The sequence below is a fragment of the Brassica oleracea genome, chromosome C4 (assembly GCF_000695525.1).
Source record: "Brassica oleracea var. oleracea cultivar TO1000 chromosome C4, BOL, whole genome shotgun sequence".
Lineage (NCBI taxonomy): Eukaryota > Viridiplantae > Streptophyta > Magnoliopsida > Brassicales > Brassicaceae > Brassica > Brassica oleracea.
Genome location: NC_027751.1, coordinates 1653527 through 1666668, shown reverse-complemented (window position 1 = coordinate 1666668; position 13142 = coordinate 1653527). Strand labels below are relative to the sequence as shown.

General features: G+C 30.1%; 1 protein-coding gene across 1 annotated transcript; it reads right to left on the bottom strand.

Moving 5' to 3' along the window:
- Positions 1-11794: 11794 nt before the first annotated feature.
- Positions 11795-13142, bottom strand: LOC106339761 (two-component response regulator ARR8-like). The gene is made up of 4 exons (XM_013778632.1): positions 12894-13142; positions 12714-12799; positions 12468-12616; positions 11795-12329 (listed from the first exon to the last, which is right to left on the bottom strand). Exons 1-4 carry the CDS (start codon positions 12994-12996, stop codon positions 12023-12025), a joined length of 645 nt encoding a protein of 214 aa, XP_013634086.1. The 5' UTR covers positions 12997-13142; the 3' UTR covers positions 11795-12022.

Here is a 13142-nt window from a genome sequence, read left to right as displayed (position 1 = left end):
ACCTCGCAGACCATCATCATATGTTATTTCATGATACAACTATGCATTAAAAAAATACTGTCATATTTTTTGAATTTTTCTTAAAACCTATGTGTTAACCCCTACAAAATATTCAGTTTTTTAGTAAAAGCTCTATATATTGACGCCTATAATCATTAGTGTCATTTTAAAATTTCTAACCACATTCCATATTTGTATTAATGTATTCTAAACTCTCTTTCATGGTACATAGACATCATTATATTTTTTATTGATTAATTTAGTAAAACTTCATATCCTAAATCAGTTGACAAACCACAATAAATTTGCTATTCTAGAGAAACGGAGACAGCAAAGGTTTGAAAGCTCTCTGACCATTATTGCATGTTAGTTCATTATACAACTATGCATTAAAACAATATTGTCATATTTTTTGAATTTTTCTCAAAATCTATTTGTTAACCCCTACAAAATATTCAGTTTTTTGGTAAAATGCTCTATATACTGAAGCCTATAATCTTTATTGTTATTTTAAAATTTATAACCACATTTTAAATTTGTATTAATGTATTGTAAACCTTCTTTTAGGGTACATGGGTATCATTCTATTTTTTTATCAATTAATTTTGTAAAACTTCATATGCTCCCTAAATCATTTGACAAACCACAATAAAATCGCTATTCTAGATAAACGAAGATAACAAAGGTCTCAAACCTCTCTGACCATCATCATATATTATTTCATGATACAATTATGCATTAAAACAATATTGCCATTTTTTGAATTTTTCTCAAATTCTGTATTAACCCCGACAAAATATTCAGTTTTTCGGTAAATAGATAATATACCGAATCCTATAGTTTTTAGTTGTTTTAAAATTTCTAACCATATTCTATATTTCTATTAACGTATATTAAACTCTCTTTTAAGGTAAACCGGAATCGTTCAATTTTTAATCAATTAATTTAGTAAAATTTCATATGCTCCCTAAATCAGTTGACAAACCACAATAAAATCGCTATTCTAGGGAAACGGAGACAACAAAGGTTCGAAACCTCTCAGACCATCATCATATGTTATTTCGTGATACAACTATGCATCAAAACAATATTTTCATATTTTTGAATTTTTCTTAAAATCTATGTGTTAACCCTTATTAAATATTCAGTTTTTTCAGTAAATGCTCTATATACTGCAGCCTATAATCTTTAGTGTTATTTTAAAATTTCTAACTGCATTCCACATTTGTATTAATGTATTCTAAACTTTCTTTCATTGTACATAGGCATCGTTTTATTTTTTATCAATTAATTTAGTAAAGCTTCATATGTTCCATAAATCAATTGACAAACCACAATAAAATCGCTGTTCTAGAGAAACGGAGACAACAAAGGTTTCAAACCTCTCTGGCCATCATCATATGTTAGTTCATGATACAACTATGCATTAAAACAATATTTTCATATTTTTCTCAAAATCTATGTGTGAACCCCTACAAAATATTCAGGTTTTCGGTAAATGCTCGATATACTGAAGCCTATAATCTTTGGTGTTATTTTAAAATTTCTAACCACATTCTACATTTGTATTAATGTATTCTAACTTCGCTTTCATGGTACATAGGCATCATTCTATATTTTTATCAATTAATTTAGTAAAACTACATATGCTCCTTAAATTAATGGACAAACCACAACAAAATCGCTATTCGAGAGAAATGGAGACAACAAAGGTTCCAAACCTTTCTGACCATCATCATATGTTAGTTAAAGATACAAAAATGCATTAAAACAATATTGTAATATTTTTTGAATTTTTCTCAAAATCTATGTGTTAACCCCCCTATAAAATATTCAGTTTTTCGGTAAATAGAAAATATACTGAAGCCTATGATTTTTAGTGTTGTTTTAAAATTTCTAACCACATTCTGCATTTGTATAAATTTATTCAAAACTCTCTGTCATGGTACATGGGCATAATTCTATTTTTTTATCAATTAATTTATTAAAAATTCATATGTTCCCTAAATCAGTTGACAAACCACAATAAAATCTCTATTCTAGAGTAACGGAGACAACAAAGGTTCTAAACCTCTATGACCATCATATAATATTAGTTTATGATACAACTATGCATTAAAACAATTTTCATCTTTTTTGAATTTTTCTCAAAATCTATGTGTTAACCCCTACAAAATATTCAATTTTTCGGTAAATGCTTTGTATACTGAAGCCTATAATCTTTAGTGTTATTTTAAAATTTCTAACCACATTTTATATTTATATTAATGTATTCTAAACCCTCTTTCATGGTACATAGGCATCATTCTATTTTTTTTATCAATTAATTTAGTAAAATTTATTATGCTCACTAAATCAGTTGACAACTCATAATAAAATCAGTATTATAGAGAAGCAGAGACAACAAAGGTTTCAAAACTCTCTTTCATGGTATATATACTGAAGCATATAATTTTTATTGTTGTTTTAAAAATTTCTAACCACATTCTACATTTCTATAAATGTATTCTAAACTCTCTTTCACGGTAAATAGGCATCGTTATATTTTTTTTACAATTAATTTAGAAAAACTTCATATGCTACCTAAATCAGTTGACAAACCACAATAAAATCGCTATTATAGAGAAACGGAGACAAGAAAGGTTCCAAACCTCTCTGACCATCATCATATTTTAGTTCATCATACAACTATGCATTAAAACAATATTATCATTTTGTTGAATTTTTGTCAAAATCTATGTGTTAACCCTACAAAATGTTCAGTTTTTTGGTAAAATGCTCTATATACTGAAGCCTATAATTTTTAGTGTTATTTTAAAATTTCTAACCACATTCTATATTTGTATTAATGTATTCTAAACTTCCTTTCATGGTACATGAGCATCTTCTATTTGTTTATCAATTAATATAGTAAAACTTCATATGCTCCCTTAATCAGTGGACAAACCACAATAAAATCGCTATTCTAGATAAAAGGAGATAACAAAGGTTCCAAACCTCTATGACTATAATCATATATTAGTTCATGATACAATTATGCATTAAAACAATATTGCTATTTTTTGAATTTTTCTCAAAATATACGCGTTAACCCCTACAAAATATTCAGTTTTTCGATAAATAGATAATATACTGAATCCTGTAATTTTTAGTGTTGTTTTAAAATTTCTAACCACATTCTACATTTGTATTAGTATATATTAAACTCTCTTTCATGGTAAACCGGCATCGTTCTAATTTTTTATCAATTAATTTAGTAAAACTTCATATGCTCCCTAAATCAGTCGACAAACCACAATATAATCGCTATTCTAGAGAAACGTGGACAACAAAGGTTCCAAACCTCTTAGACCATCATCATATGTTAGTTTATGATACAACAAAGGTTCCTAACCTCTACAAAATATTCAGTTTTTCGCGAAATTGTTAATATACTGAAATCTATAATCTTTAGTGTTATTTTAAAATTTCTAAACACATTCTACATTTGTATTAATGTATTCAAAACTATCTTTCATGGCACATAAGCATAGTTCTATTGTTTACTAATTAATTTAGTAAAACTTCAAGTGCTTCCTAGATCAGTTGACAAACCACAATAAAATCTCTATTATAGGAAACGGAGACAACAAAGGTTCCAAACCTCTACTATAGAAAAACGGAGTCAACAAAGTTTCCAAACCTCTCAGACCATCATCATATGTTATTTCATGATACAACTATGCATTAAAACAATATTGTCATATTTTTTGAATTTTTTGCAAAATCTATGTGTTAACCTGCAAAATATTTAGTTTTTCGGTAAATGATCTATATACTGAAGCCTATAATATTTAGTGTCATTATAAAATTTCTAAACACATTCCAAATTTGCATTAATGCATTCTAAACTCTCTTTCATTGTACATAGGTATCGTTCTATTTTTTTATCAATTAATTTAGTAAAACTTCATATGCTCCCTAAATCAGTTGACAAACTACAATAAAATCGCTATTTCAGAGAAACGGAGACAACAAAAGTTCCAAACCTCTCTCACCATCATCATATGTTAGTTCATGATACAACTATACATTAAAAAAATATTGTCATATTTTTTGAATTTTTCTCAAAATCTATGTGTTAACTAACCCCCTACAAAATATTCAGTTTTCCGGTAAATGCTCTATATACTGAAACCTATAATCTTTAGTGTTATTTTAAAATTATAACCACATTCTAAATTTGTATTAATGTATTCTAAACTCTCTTTCAGGGTACATTGGCATCATTATATTTTTTATCAATTAATTTAGTAAAACTTCATATACTCCCTAAATCAGTTGACAAACCATAATAAAATCGCCATTCTAGAGAAACGGAGACAACAAAGGTTCCAAACCTCTCTGACCATCATCATATATTAGTTCATGATACAACTATGCATTAAAATAATATTATTATTTTGTTGATTTTTTCTCAAAATCTATGTGTTAACCCCTACAAAATATTAAATTTTTCGGTAAATGCTCTATATACTTAAGCATATAATCTTTAGTGTCATTTAAAAATTTTTAACCACATTCCACATTTGTATTAATTTATTATAAAATCTCTTTCATGGGATATAGGCATCGTTCTATTTTTTATCAATTAATTTAGTAAAATTTGATATATTCCCTAAATCAGTTGACAAACCACAATAAAATCGGTATTTTAGAGAAGCAGCGACAACAAAGGTTCCAAAACTCTCTGACCATCATCATATGTTAGTTCATGGTACAACTATGTATTAAAATAATATTTTCATTTTGTTGATTTTTTTTCAAAATCTATGTGTTAACACCCCTACAACATATTCAGTTTTTTAGTAAATGGATAATATACTGAAACCTGTAATCTTTATTGTTATTTTAAAACTTCTAACCACATTTCACATTTGTATTAATGTAGTCTAAACTCTCTTTCAAGGTACATAGGAATCGTTCTATTTTTTAACAATTAAATTAGTAAAACTTCATATTTTCCACAAATCAGTTGACAAACTACAATAAAATCGCTATTATAGAGAAACTGAGACAACAAATGTTCCAAACCTCTCTGACCATCATCATATGTTATTTCATTATATAACGATGCATTAAAACAATATTATCATATTTTTCTCAAAATCTATGTGTTAACCCTTACAAAATATTCAGTTTTTCGGTAAATGCTCTATATACTTCAGCCTATAATCTTTAGTGTTTTTTTTTAAATTTCTAACCACATTCTACATTTGTAATAACGTATACTAATCTCACTTTCATGGTACATAGGCATCATTCTATATTTTTATCAATTAATTTAGTAAAACTACATATGATCCTTAAATTAATGGACAACCACGACAAAATCGCTATACGAGAGAAACAGAGACAACAAAGGTTCCAAACCTCTCTGACCATCATCATATATTAGTTAAAGATACAGAAATTCATTAAAACAATATTGTCATATTTTTTGAATTTTTCTCAAAATCTATGTGTTAACCCCTTTAAAATATTCAATTTTTCGGTAAATTGATAATATACTGAAGCCTATAATTTTTAGTATTGTTTTTAAATTTCTAACCACATTCTACATTTGTATAAATTTATTGAAAACTCTCTTTTATGGTACATGGGCATTATTCTATTTTTTATCAATTAATTTATTAAAACTTCATATGTTCCCTAAATCAGTTGACAAACCACAATAAAATCGCTATTATAGAGAAACATAGACAACAGAGATTCCAAACCTCTCATACCATCATCATATATTATTTCACTATACAACAATTCATTAAAACAATATTGTCATATTTTTTGAATTTTTCTTAAAATCTATGTGTACCCCTACAAAATATTTAGTTTTTTGTTAAATGCTCTATATACTGTGAAGCCTATAATCTTTAGTGTCATTTAAAAATTTCTAACCACATTCCAAATTTGTATTAATGTATTCTAAATTCTCTTTCGTGGTACATGGGTATTTTTCTATTTTTATCAATTAATTTAGTAAAATTTCATATGCTCCTTAAATCAGGGGACAAACCACAATAAAATTGCTATTCTAGAGAAACGAAGACAACAAAGGTTCCAAACCTCTCAGACCATCATCATATGTTTTTCATCATAAAACTATGCATTAAAAAAATATTGTCATATTTTTTGAATTTTTCTCAAAATCTATGTGTTAAACCCCTATAAAATATTCAGTTTCTCGGTAAATGGATTATATATTGAAGCCTATAATTTTTGGTGTTGTTTAAAAAATTCTTACCACATTCTGCATTTGTATTAATTTATTATAAACTCTCTTTCATGGTACATGGGGATCATTCTATGTTCTTATCAATTAATTTAGTAAAACTTCATATGCTCTGTAAATCAGTTGACAAACCACAATAAAATCACTATTCTAGAGAAACGGAGATAACAAGGGTTCCAAACCTCTATGACCATCATCATATGTAATTTCATATTATAACTATGAATTAAAATAATATTGTCATTTTTTTTTTACTTTTTTCAAAATCTATGTGTTAACTCCTACAAAATATTCAGTTTTTCGGTAAATGCTCTATATACTGAAGCCTATAATCTTTAGTGTTGTTTTGAAATTTCTAACCATATTGTACATTTGTATTAATGTATTCTAAACTATCTTTCATGGTACATGGATATCGTTCTATTTTTTATCAGTTAATTTAGTAAAACTCCATATGCTCCCTAAATCAGTAGACAAACCACAATAAATCGCGATTCTAAAGAAACGTAGACAAAAAAGGTTCAAAACCTCTATGACCATCATCATATGTTAGTTCATGATACAATTATGCATTAAAACAATATTGTCATATTTTTGAATTTTTCTCAAAATCTATGTGTTAACCCCAACAAAATATTCAATTTTTCGGTAAATGGTTAATATATTGAACTCTATAATCTTTAGTGTTTTTTAAAATTTGTAACCACATTCCACAGTTATATTAATGTATTATAAACTCTCTTATATGGTACATGGGCATCGTTCTATTTTCTTATCAATTAATTTAGTAAACCTTTATATGCTCCTTAAATCAAGGGACGAACCACAATGAAATCACTATTCTAGAGAAACGGAGACAACAAAGGTTCCAAACCTCTCTGACCATCATCATATGTTAGTTCATGATACAATTATGCATTAAAACAATATTGTCATATTTTTGAATTTTTCTCAAAATCTATGTGTTAACCCCAACAAAATATTCAATTTTTCGGTAAATGGTTAATATATTGAACTCTATAATCTTTAGTGTTTTTTAAAATTTGTAACCACATTCCACAGTTATATTAATGTATTATAAACTCTCTTATATGGTACATGGGCATCGTTCTATTTTCTTATCAATTAATTTAGTAAACCTTTATATGCTCCTTAAATCAAGGGACGAACCACAATGAAATCACTATTCTAGAGAAACGGAGACAACAAAGGTTCCAAACCTCTCTGACCATCATCATATGTTAGTTCATGATATAAATATGCATTAAAATAATATTGTCATATTTTTTGAAATTTTCTCAAAGTCTATGTGTTAACCTCTACAAAATATTCATTTTTCGGTAAATGGTTAATATATTGAACCCTATAATCTTTAGTGTTTTTTCTAACAAAATTCTAACCACATTCTTCAATTGTATTAATGTATTCTAAACTATCTTTCAAGGTACATGAGCATCGTTTTATTTTTTATTAATTAATTTAGTAAAATTCATATGCTCCCTAAATCAGTGGACTAACCACAATAAAATCACTATTCTAGATAAATGGATACAAAAAAGGTTCCAAACCTCTCTGACCAACATAATATGTTATTTCATGATACAACTATACATTAAAACAATATTATCATATTTTTTTTGAATTTTTCTCAAAAGCTATGTGTTACCCTACAAAATATTCAGTTTTTCGGTAAATGGTAATATACTGAAGCTTATAATCTTTAGTGTTCTTTTGAAATTTCTAACCACATTCCAAGTTTGTATGAATGTATTTTAAACTATCTTACATGGTACATGGACATCGTTCTCTTTTTTTTTATCATTTAATTTAGTAAAACTTCATAAGTTCCCTAAATCAGGGGACAAACCACAATAAAATCGCTATCCTAGAAAAACGGAGACAACAAAGGTTCCAAACCTATCGGAACATTATCATATGTTAGTTCATAATATAACTATGCATTAAAACAATATTGTCATAGTTTTTGAATTTTTCTCAAAATCTAAGTATAACATCTACAAAATATTCAATTTTGGGTAAATGGTTAATTTCTAACCACATTTTACCATTGTATTAATGTATTCTAAACTATCTTTCATGGTACATGGGCATCATTCTATTGTTTTATCAATTAATTCAGTAAAATATTATATGCTTCCTAAATCAGTGGACAAAGCACAATAAAATCGTTATTCTAGAGAAACAGAGACAAAAATAGGTTTTAAACCTATCTGGCAGCATCATATGTTAGTTCATGATACAACTATGCATTAAAACAATATTTTCATTTTTAAAAAAAAAATTCTCAAAATCTATGTGTTATAATGCTCTATGTACTGAAGCCTATAATCTTTAGTGTTGTTTTAAAATTTCAAATCACATTATACAATTGTATTGATGTATTCTAAACTCTCTTTCATGGTACATGTGCATCATTCTATTTCTTATCAGTTAATTTAGTAAAACTTCATATGCTCCCTAAATCAGTTTACAAACCACAATAAAATCGCTATTCTAGAGAAACAGAGACACCAAATGTTTCAAACCTTTCTGGCCATCTTCATATGTTAGTTCATGATACAACTATGCATTAATAACAATACTGTCATATTTTTTGAATTTTTCTCAAAATCTATGTGTTAACCCTATAATCTTTAGTGTTATTTTAAAATTTCTAACCACATTCCACATTTGTATTAATGTATTCTAAACTCTCTTTCATGGTACATAGGCATCGTTCTATTTTTTATCAATTAATTTAGTAAAACTTCATATGCTCCCTAAATGAGTTGACAAACCACGATAAAATCAGTATTCTAGAGAAACGGTGACAACAAAGGTTTCAAACCTCTCTGACCTCCATCATATGTTAGTTCTTGATACAACTATGCATTAAAACAATATTGTCATTTTTTTGAATTTTTCTCAAAATCTATGTGTTAACCATACAAAATATTCAGTTTTTCGGTAAATGCTCTATGTACCGAAGCCTATAATATTTAGTGTTATTTGAAAATTTCTAACCACATTCTACATTTGTATTAATGTATTCTAAACTCTCTTTCATTTTACATGGACATCGTTCTACTTTTTTATCAATTAATTTAGTAAAACTTCATATGCTTCTTAAATCAATTGACAAACCACAATAAAATTACTATTCTAGAGAAACGTAGACAACAAAAGTTCCAAACCTCTCAGACCTTCATCATATGTTATTTCATAATACAACTATGCATTAAAAAATACTGTCATATTTTTTGAATTTTTCTTAAAATCTATGTGTTAACCCCTACAAAATATTCAGTTTTTTGGTAAATGCTCTATATACCGAAGCCTATAATCTTTAGTGTCATTTTAAAATTTCTAACCACATTCCATATTTGTATTAATGTATTCTAAATTTTTTTTTATAGTACATGGACATCATTCTATTTTTGTATAAATTAATTTAGTAAAAACTAAAACTTCATATGCTCATTCGGGACAAACCACAATAAACTAACTTATAAAAGCAAGGAGTGGTCCAAATAACAACATAGGAACTTGGTTGGTTCTGGAACAACTTATTATGTTATGTATTCCAGCACCAAAGAAGAATAAATCTTCTCCAAATCATAATTCCTTACCATACAGGTAGGTATTCTTGAATCTTGATTAAGATATATTCCCAATTCACCTTCATCGTTCAGTTTCTTGAGCTCCTCAACACCACCAATGTGGATGCCTCTTTACGAAAACCTGAGGCATTCAAATCGGTTTCTCTTCCCCAAGTGAAATCTGAAGCTCTGTCCTGTAATCTGAGTCCATTAAGATATCACGTTCCTCTACTGCAACCCTAAACCCTCTCAATACCGCCCAAACAAAACAGCAATCCTCATACGTCTTTCGAATTCATCTGAGGCTAGTGAAGTACAATACTATCTTGTTATTGTTGTCTTCTGTCTCACGCAACCTTGGTCTTCATGAGAACTCACTTGTAAGCTGATTGAAGTCGTTTGATTTGAGTGGCTGCATGTGACCGGTTTGGTGTTTTTGCCAAGTAGTTTGGAGGAAGATAACGCTCTCTTTTAAGATGCGAGGATCTAAGCCAGAGAGACGATTCTTCAGCCAGATGTTTCCGCAGAGGATGCTTAGGTTTAGAATGCAAATGAATCCAATCTTCGTCGTGGCGTTCATAAGCTCCCATGTGTTAATCACAGTGTCAGAAGACAACGAGTTGTGTGATTCAGGCGTGTTCTTCTTGCCAGCAAATTTATACGACGTAAAACTGATTCGCTTATACAAAAAAAAAAAAAAGAAAAAGATGATGGTCCAATCGGAATCGGCTTATTGGATCATAGTGGGCTTGGAAGGCGAAGGCCCGTTATCCTTCCACCGTCAAGAGCGGGAGGTGTACGCTGCTCTGTGAAACCAGCCTCACGCAGTCTCCCCCACTATAAGAAACACGTGACCTGAGCCTTCGCTCAAGCCCGCATGCTTCAACTCCCAACTTGGAATGGGCAGGCCATAATAAGCCCAACCAAACCCGGCCCAATGAGATCGACCCAACGTCCCATCATCTTGTCGTCTCCACTTGGATTACAAGCCCACACTACCGAGCTCGACGTTCAAACACTAGAAACTTATCTATTATATACAACTAAGAAAAGCTTTGTGTTTCCGATGTGGGACAAATATAAGGCTATTCTTATCAGAAATGTAGTCATCAAGTCTTTTCTTCGTTTCAGGACTTGGAGATTTGCAGCTTCGTAAATCCCGTGCTTTGCTTCCGCTCTCTCTGCTTCTCTGAGTTGCTTTCTGGACTTGATTGTTGAACCTCTCTGTATTCACCTTGTATACGTTATCCCTTGCCTGTGTGTGTTAGTTATCTTCTCTGGAAAATGCCATCTTGTGTTACTAACTTCACATTTATGGTGTTTGTTTTCATCAAAGTGTGTAAGTCAGTTTTTATAAGATTACTGAATCTTATGCTGCTTCTTAGCCCTTGTTCATGTCCCATCTCCTTAATGAAAAGAGAAGTGATGACAAAAATATAGCTATAATACCAAACCAGACTTGTACTGTGAGAAAAGTTTTTTGCTAGTTACCAAATATGTGGATTCTTGGTTTGTGTCAAAGTTATGACATAACTGTTGGTCAATGCTTTCTCCATTTTGCTGTCTTATCCATAGTGAAACCCGTTGCTTATTCCATATTGAGGTGTTGGCTTCGGCTGCAAATGCAGTGGATAAAGTCCTTCTAGGTCATGTATCTGTCCATTTGGATTGCCTTAGTAGCTGTGCTGCTAATTCCATATCTGAGGGTACTGGAAACTCAATCCGTTATGTCGAATACCGCCTCCAAACTCAAATGTAGGAGGGCTTCTGGCATAGTGTAGCTGCTAGTGCAACGGTTTTGAGGTCCACTATATATGGGGAAATAAAAAAAGAATGATTATGCTTCAGAAGTCTTATAGAGCTTAATCATATTTTCTTTTGCTTCAAAACAAACAAAAACTGAGACAAAACTTGGATAAATAAATAAACAAGAAAGTAAGTAGATTTTATTTACTCTGGAGATTGTTTTAAACCAGGAAACTAACAAGTATCAAAACTGAGAATCTGCTGATTTTTCATATAATGAAATACAAGTAACAACTGTTACCATTACCATCATCTACATTTGTCTTCCATCTTCATTCTCTCTGTATTTACCAGAAGAAACATTCCTATGCAAAGAAACTCTGAAGCATTGAGGACACCGAACGGGTCAGGCCGAGGTTGTGATGTCATTGTATTTAGGACGTGACCGGTCAGCAGATATCACTTCTTCCATTGCTTTCCTCTTATTACTACTCAACATTGGTTCTTTTTGTTCCAACTCAAGTTCTTGATTCAGAGGCAAGATCATTTCAACCACCAATGATTCTTCAGGTTTCAAAGTTGCATTCTCTTCTTCTGATGGTTTCTCACCTTCTTTCTTCAACTTGGTTTTCATCATGTGAGGTTTCAACTTGGTAACATCAGCCAACTTTACTGGCTTCAAGAAAAACTCTTCAGCTCCTTCTTCCAGACATCTGTAGTTCACATTTTCAGGACACTTAAACCACATCCATTGCAAGAAAACTACACAGCTAATGTTTTTTAGGTCTGGAGACTTGTTGCTCAAGTAATACTAATGCCTATTCACATATCAAATGAAATGGAGGTTTTACCTGGAGATTCTAGCAGGAACGTTCTCTGATGACATTATTACTACAGGAATGCTTCTAAACGCTGCTGATTCTTTAACTTTCTTGAGCAAATCGTAACCAGTCATGCCAGGCATACAGTAGTCTGTGATTATGAGATTTATTTCAACTTCCTGCTTAAACCCAAAAACCAACAAAACATTCAAAAAAACAAGAAGATGATTGTAAATTTTGAACAAAAACCAAATGAATGATGAAAAAGAACAGAACCTGATGAGTTTCGAGTGCATTTGGGTCGTTACTTTCTCTCAAACCTAGAAACTCTAGAGCTTTGGAGCCGGTATCAACTGTAGTTACTGCAAACATACGACAAAAAAAAGCGTTTTTAGAATCTTTTCTATGTTTCTCCAAGAACATAACTGAAAGATTTTGGTTTTTGTTCTGTTTTACCTTGACATGAAGACTTTTGCAGCAATCTCTCTATCATTTTCCGATCCAAGTGACTATCATCAACAGCCAAAACATGGAACTGTGACTCTCTCACCATACCCATTGTGCTAAGTTTCTAACTTTTATATTTTTTTTTGTTTTCAATGAGCTTAGAAATGGAGGGGAAATAAAAGATGGAGAGAAAGAGAGGGAGAGAGAAAGAGAATAAAACTAAAGTTTGGATCTAGCTTTGAGTTACGGACTAAGCAA